This window comes from Somniosus microcephalus, unplaced genomic scaffold, assembly GCF_052327205.1.
Source record: "Somniosus microcephalus isolate GS21.2 unplaced genomic scaffold, FLI_Smic_1.0 unresolved_chr6, whole genome shotgun sequence".
NCBI lineage: Eukaryota > Metazoa > Chordata > Chondrichthyes > Squaliformes > Somniosidae > Somniosus > Somniosus microcephalus.
The window spans coordinates 28,039,396-28,047,586 of NW_028225184.1; the positions used below are offsets into that span (position 1 = coordinate 28,039,396).

General features: G+C 43.5%; 1 protein-coding gene across 1 annotated transcript in view; it reads left to right on the forward strand.

Annotated features, from left to right (window-relative positions):
- Nucleotides 1-7,922, forward strand: part of LOC147087146 (Fc receptor-like protein 5) — a 40,057-nt gene extending 32,135 nt beyond the window's left edge. Inside the window, exons 3-4 of the mRNA XM_085978205.1 lie at nt 5,270-5,563; nt 7,340-7,922. Coding sequence (XP_085834331.1) covers nt 5,270-5,563; nt 7,340-7,641 — 596 coding nt within the window. The 3' untranslated portion in view covers nt 7,642-7,922. The remainder of the gene's footprint in view (nt 1-5,269; nt 5,564-7,339) is intronic.
- The last annotated feature ends 269 nt before the right edge of the window (nt 7,923-8,191 follow it).

Below are 8,191 nucleotides of genomic sequence, written 5' to 3' on the forward strand. Positions count from 1 at the left end.
TGTTTTTTGCTTGTTTATTGTTTTTCATACAGACCCCAGCATCTGCAACATTTGACCCCTTATGACCCCACCTCATTGTTCTTTGATGTCATGTTTTCCTCACTAATCTGTTGGGACTCGATTCACATCTTTGATTGCTGTGATTATCTCTCTGCCGAGGTGTGATAAAGGGCACTTAGAAGGATTACCTGTATTCATCTGGCAGTGCTCTCTGACTATATATGCTGTGCCTATATGCATCTCTCCACTTCAGCTGACGAAGGAGCAGTGCTCTCAAAGCTTGTGATTTCAAATAAAGCTATTGGACTATAACCTGGTGTTGTGTGACTTCTCACATAAATTATTGATGTATACTACAAGGAGCAACGGAACAAGCACTGACCCCTGCAGTACACCACTGTACACAGGCTTCCAGTCATAAAAATAACCTGCGATCATAACTCTCTGCCTCCTGCCACTAAGACAATTTTGATCCAATGTGCCAAATTGGCCTGGATCCCATGGGCTCTAACCTTCTTGACCAGTCTCCCATGCGAGTCTTTGTCAAAAGCCTTACTTTGAAAAGAAACCGTGTTTGACAAACCTACTGGAATGTTTGAGGATGTAACTGGCAGATATATAAGGGAGAAACTGTTAACATGGAGTATTTGGATTTTCAGAATGCCTTTGATAAAGTTCCACACAAGAGTTCAGTGTGCAAAAATAAAACACATGGGATTGGGAGTAATATACCGGCAGGGAGAGAAAATTGTTTAACAGACAGGAGACTGAGGGTAGGAAGAAATTGATCTTTTCAGGGTGCCATAGGGATCAGTGCCTGGGCGCCAGCTATTCACAATATATATCAATGATTTGGATGAGGGAAATATGTAATATTTCCATGTTTGCTGACGACACGAATTTGGTGGGATTTGGGAGTTATGAGGAGAAGGCAAAGAGGATTCAAGGCGATTTAGACAAGTTGAGTGAGTGGGCAAATACATGGTAGTATAACGTGCATAAATGTGAAATTATCCACTTCGGTTCGAAAAACAGAAATGTAGAGTATTACCTAAATGTTGAAAATTTGGGAAATACTGATGTACAAAAGGAACTGGCTGTCTTTGTACACCAGTCACTGAAAGCAAACATGCAGGTGCTGCAATCAGTTAGGAAGGCAAATGGTATGTTGGCCTTCATTGCAAGATGATTTGGGAGGGAAAGCAGTGAGTGAGGGGGACATAAAAAACCTTGCAAATGGACATAGACAGGCTAAGTGAGTGGGCAGAAATTTGGCAGATGGAATAGAATGTTGGAAATTGTGAGGTTATGCACTTTGGCAGAAAAATCAAAGAGCAAGTTATTATCTAAGTGGAAAGAAACTGCAAAGTGCTACAGTAAAAAGGGATCTGGGGTCCTGGCGCATGAAACACAGAAGGTTGTTATGCAGGTACAGCAGGTGATCAGGAAGGCCAATGGAATCTTGGGTTTTATTGCAAGGGGGATGGAGTATAAAAGCAGGGAAGTCTTGCTTCAGTTATACAGGGTACTGCTGAGGCCACACCTGGAATACTGCGTGCAGTTTTGGTTTCCATAATTAAGAAAAGATATATTTGCTCTCGAGTCAGCTCAGAGAAGGTTCACTCGGTTGATTCCGGAGATGAGGGGGTTCACTTATGAGCACAGGTTGAGTAGGTTGGGCCTCTACTCATTGGGACTCAGAAGAATGAGTGTCGATCTTATCTAAACATATAAGATTGAGAGGGGGCTTGATCGGGTGAATGCCGGGAGGATGTTTCCACTGATGGGTGAGACTAGAACTAGGGGTCATAATCTTAGAATAAGGGGCTGCCGTTTCAAAACTGAGATGAGGAGAAACTTCTTCACTCAGAGGGTAGCAAATCTGTGGAAGCTGCAACATTAAATACATTTAAAACGGACATAGACAGTTTCCTAGCTTATAAGGGAAGTAAGGGTTATGGCAGCGGGCAGGGAAGTGGACCTGAGTCTAGGTTCGGATCAACCATGATACTAATGAATGGCGGAGCAGGCCCGAGGGGCCATATGGCCTACTCCTTGTCCTACTTCTTATGTTCCTATGTTCTTATTTGAATACAGGAAAAAAGCTGTCTTACTACACCTGTACAGGGCCTTGGTGAGACCACACCAGGAGTACTGTATGCAGTTCAGGTATCCTTACCTGAGAAAGGATATACTTGCCATAGAGGGAGTGCAGCGAAGGTTCACCAGACTGATTCATGGGATGGCAGGGCTGTCGTATGAGGAGCGATTGGGTCGACTAGGCCTCTATTCTCTAGAGTTTAGAAGAATGAGAGGGGATCTCATTGAAACGTATAAAATTGTGACAGGACTAGACCGACTCGATACAAAGAGGATATTTCCCTTGGCTGGGGGTATATAACGAGGGTTCACAGTCTCAGGATACGGGGTAGTACATGTAGGACTGTGATGAGGAGAAATTTCGTCACTCACAGGGTAGTGAACCTGTGTAATTCTCTACCTCAGAAGGCTGTGGCGGCCAAGTAACTGATTGTTTTGAAGAAGGAGATAGATAGATTTCTAGACGCAAAAGGCATCAAGGGGTATGGGGAGAGAGCGGGAATATGGTGTTGAGTTAGAGGATCAGCCATGATCATATTGAATGGCGGTGCAGGCTCGAAGTACCGAACCGCCTACTCCTGCTCCTATTTTTCTATGTTCTATGTTTATAAGTTAACCTTGTATAGACCAGGGTATTACTACACTTGGAGCATTCTGCAGATCCCTGGTCTCCATTTTATAAAATGGATATCGAAGCACTGGAGAAGGTGCAATGTATACACCAGGGTTTAACTACACTTGGAACATTGTGCAGAGTCCTGGTCTCCATATTATCACATGGATATCGAAGCACTGGAGAAGGTGCAATGTATAGACCTGAGTTACACTAAACTTGGAGCACGGTGCAGAGTCCTGGTCCCCATTGTATAAAAAAATATCGAAGCACTGGAAAAGGTGCAATGTATAGACCAGGGTTTTACTACACTTGGAGCACTTTGCCGAGTTCTGGTCTCCATATTATCAAGTGGATATCGAAGCACTGGAGAAGGTGCAATTTATAGTCGAGGGTTTTACTGCACTTGGAGCACTGTGCAGAGTCCTGGCCTCCATTTTATATAATGGATATCGAAGCACTGAAGAAGGTGCAATGCAAATTGACAAGGAGGATACCAGAACTGAAAGGCTATATCTATCAGGAAAGATGGAACAGGTTTGCGCTCCTTTCTCTAGAAAAGGGAGGACTGGAGACGGGGATCTGATGTAGGTCTTTAAGTTTATGAAAAGTTTTGTCAGGGCAGACGCAGAAAAGATGAGTCCACATGTGGGGGAGACCAGAAATAAGTTCCATAAATAGAAGCTCGTCACTAATGATGATAATAGGGAATTAAAGAGAAACTCTTTACCCAGAGAGACACCAATGCAAATGTAGATCAGTAATTTAAATCCCTTTTATATTTCGGTTGATCATACAACCATGGAATCATGAAGATTTACAGCACAGACGGAGGCAATTTGGCCCGGCCTGCCTGTCCCGGCTTTTGGAAAGAGTGGCCCATTTTAGTCCCATTCCTCAGCTTTTCGCTTAATCCTGCAAATTAGTCATCTTCAAGTACATGTCCAATTGCCTTTCGAGATTTCCTCTGGAATCTGTTACCACGACCCTGTCAGATAGTACGGTCCAGAGCTTAGACTTGTACAGCCTTCAGCCCTCGCTCTCCCTTTATCTCCCTTATCCAGTCTCGCTGATTCCCCCTCGTTCCATTGCTCAATGATTCTCGCAGTCCTTCTCTCTCTGTTTCTCTCCCAATCCTGTTATTCATCTTTCTGTCGTCTTCTCTTTCTATCGTGTGCTCTTTTCCACTTCTTTTGCGAATCCATTTAACCTGTTAATTGTTCTTTCCTCTCTCTGGATGCTACCTTTGATTTGTCGCGATCTCTCTCTCTTCCTCTCCCACGCTGTTCCTGTCTATCTCTGTCTCAATCTTTCTCCCTCTCTTTGTATTTCTCTCTCTGCTAGCCATCACGTAGCTCTCTGCCTTATAACCCCGGGTAGTTTGATGTGGACAGACTAGATAAGGTGGGGTTATACGCTTGGAGCAGAAAATAATAAGTGGAGTATCAATAGAGTTGTTCCAAATTATGACGCGTATCGATAGAATGAATAAAAAGAAACTGCAACCAAAGGACAAAGATTTATATTAATTGGCAAAAGAACCAGGATGGATAAAAAGTGAATTGTTTTCCAAAGCGAGTTTTTATGATCTGGAATGAACTGCCTGAATTGGTGGTGGAAACAGATTGAATATTACCCTCCAAATAGAATTGAATGAATACCTAAAAACGGAATAGCTGTATGGCTCCGGGAAAAGGGCAGCGGTTGAGACTAATTGGAAATCTCTTTGAAAGCTTTTGGTGGGCCCACAGTTTCAAATGTGAATCCAAGGAGTTTAGCAGGTTGTTCACTCCTTTTTTTCGAATTAAGGGCAGCAGGCACATGGGAACACCATCACCTCAAAGTTCCCTCCAAGTTCCACACCATCCTGAATGGGTTCAATTAGAAGGCCACCGACCTTCTGAAGGGAAAACTAATGATGGTCAGTAGTTGCTGGCCGTGCCAGTGACTGTCACAGCGGTAATGATAACAATATTGCGGGCCCACCAAAACTTGTCAATTATTTGAAATGTGTGACCGTCACAGCCTCGCTGAGATTGGTTTCTAATGCCCTTCCCTTGGTGGAGGATTCACAATAGCATTGGTTCCAGTCACGGTGCGGGTACAATGGTGACTTTCGCTCTCTCAGATCGCATCATCACCTGGGCTAAATTAGCAGCACTGGGCTTTTCAAAGCAAACTTCTTTGTTCTGCTCGTATCCCAGAGTAAAATGTTCAGCCTTAAACCAGACTTTTGACAGCAAACTCGAGCTGATTTAGGTTCTTTGGCACCGCCGTTTGATTTCCTACATTGCAACAGTGACTACACTGCAAAAGTAATAAATTGTCTGCAAAGTGATTTTGGACGTCCCGCATTCATGAAAGGTGCTACAGAAATGCAAGTCTTTCTTTGTTTCCTTGTAATCAAATCCCGAACTCACCTTTTGTGGAATCTCTGTAAGCAATGTGAAACTGCACTTTAACACTGCACAATCAACATTGAGTTCCCAACCTGGCACTGCACATGAAAGTCCGCAGACCCAATTCTAAAGGCTATTTCTATGTATTTTACCACAGATCCGCTAACAGCGCCAGTGATATCTGTTGACCAACCGACTGGGCTTTATGTAGTAGGAGCGACAGTCACCATTACCTGCACTGTGACTGGAGATTATCGCTATAAAACCATTTACTTTTACAAATATAATCAACGGCTGTACTCCGATCAAATTGTCACAAAGGACAATATTGGAACATTCCCGGTTACCAATAAAGACCAAGGAGGGCGGTACCAGTGCCGATATGATATCTTCGTTCATGGAAGGTGGTTAGAATCTCACCTCAGCGAGTCTGTGACGGTCACTGTAACAGGTGAGTGACAGGGAGCAGAGGTTTTTAGTAGGTTTTTTTCAAGCTCCTGAAATTCTTTATACAATCATGCTTTAATCATTGGAACAATATGAATGGTTTAATATTAGGAGAGAAGAAGATAAACTAATGGGATTTGATCTTATTGCTCAACTGTAGACAGGATTTGTCCACCCGTTTTATGCCTCGCCTGATTATGATTTCCATTTATTTATTTGTGTAAAATCGAATCGTGACCACTTGTTTCAAGGAACCACCTAAGAAAAATTATCCTCTACATGTTCGAACTATCAAAGTTTAATGGCACAATGACAGCACGGCGCCAGGGATTTACGTCCACTGAATGTAACGTCACCTCAGAAACCTCTCCAGACTGACTGGCGTTGAAACATTACAGGTTACGCTGTCAGGGAACAGAATCTGCGTGCCGAGACTTGCAAAATGGTCCTGTATTTTAATCTAATTACATTGTGAGGTTCCAGATCAGTCTCTGCATTGCATTTCGGCAGCAACTCACAAACAGGTGACCTTCTCCACCCAGGAGGACCAGGGCAGCATGCACATGGGGAAACCATCACCAACAAATTCACAAACAAAAACATCAATTGCAAATTTCCCTCCATATAAACACTACGGCTGCTAGAGCAGATCTGAGGTGAGAAATTCTGCGGCGAATAACTCACCTCCTGACTCCGAAAAGGCATTTCACCATCTGCATGCACAAGTCCGGAATGTGATGGAATACTCTCCACTTGCCTGGATGAGTGTAGCTCGAACTCAGGAACCTTGACACCAACCAGGACAAAGCAGCCTGCTGGATTGGCACGCCAGCCACCACCTTAAACATTTACTCCAACCACCACCAGCGCAATGTGGCTGCAATGCATACCATCTACAAGATGCACTGCAGCAACTCATGAAGACTTCTTGAGCAGCACCTCCCACACCCACGACCTCTCCCTCCTAGAACGACAGGGGTAGCAGGCGCATGGGTGCACCAACACCTCAAAATCAACTCCACATCACACACGATCCTGCTGTTCCTTCATCGTCGCTAGATCCGAATCTTAGTGCTCACTATTTTGTTTTACACTTTGACCTCACCGGACTTGCTGCGATTCAATTAGAAGGCCACCCGTCACATTCTGAATGGGAAGCTAGGGATGGACAGTAGTTGCTGGATATGCCAGCGACTATTGCAGTGGTAACGATAACAATAATATCGGGCCCACCAAAACAATTCAGTTATTTGAAATGTGTGACGGTCTCAGCCTCACTGAGGTTGGCGGAGGTTTCATACTTGAACTGGTAGCACTCGCAGTGTGAGTATAATGGAGCCTTTAAATCTTTCTGATGGCATCTTCATCTGGGCTAAATTAGATGCACTGGGCATTTAAAAGCAACCTTTTACGTGTTCCGCTTGTATCCCAGAGTAAAATCTCTGGCTTAAAACCGGGCTTTGTACAGAGAACTGGAGCTTATTTAGGTTATTTTGCTCCGCCATTCAATATCCTACGTTACAACAGTGGCTACAGTTCAAAAGTACTAAATTGGCTGTAACTTGCTTTGGGACGTCACAAGGTCATGAAAGGCACTATAGAAATGCAAGTCTTTCCTTCTGTGTAATCAAATTCCGAACTCCCCTTTTGTGGAATCTCTGTATCTGATATGAAAGTGCGCTTCAACACCACACATTCATCAGTGAGTTCCCAACCTTGCACTGCACATGTAAATCCGCAGATCCATTTCACATTGTACTTTCTATTTATTTTACCACAGGTCCACTAACAATACCACTGATATCGCTTGATCAACCGACTGGGGCATATGTAGTAGGAGAGACGGTCACCATTACCTGCAACGTGACTGGAGATAGTCGTGATAATAACTTCTACTTTTACAAAGATGATCAATATCTGCAATCCGAACAATTTGTCACAAAGAACGACATTGGAACAATCCCGGTTACCAGTACAGACCAAGCAGGGCGGTACCAGTGCCAATATCGGACCTCCGTCAATGGAAGGCAGTTAGACTCCCTACGAAGCGCGTACGTGACGGTTATTGTAGCAGGTGAGTGACAGGGAGCAGAGATTTTTCATATGTTTTATCATCACTCGTGGTATGTTTATTAATTTCTGCTTTAATCACTGTAACAGAATTAATGGTTTAATATTAGGAGAGAGGAATATAACAGAATTGGTTTTACGAATAGAAGAACTTAAGAAATAGGAGCAGGAGTAGGCCATTTGGACCTTCAAGTCTGCTCCGCCATTCAATAAGACCATTGCTAATGTTCTACATCATCTGTACTTTCCTGCAATATCCCCATATCCCTTGATTCATTAAATATTCAAAAACATATCTACCTGTCTTGAATATACTAAACGACTGAGCCTTCACAACCCTCTGGGGTAGTGATTTACAAAGATTCTTGACCCTCACAGAGGAGAAATTTCTCCTCATCTCATTCCTAAATGGCCGACCCCTTAATCTGAGACTGCGCACCTTGGAGGTAGCCTCACATTTCTCCACATTATGTTCAAATTGCCGTGTTCTTGCCCAATTACATAGCCTGTCTGTATCCCCTTGAAGCCTCATTGCATCCTGCTCACAACTTATGTTCCAACC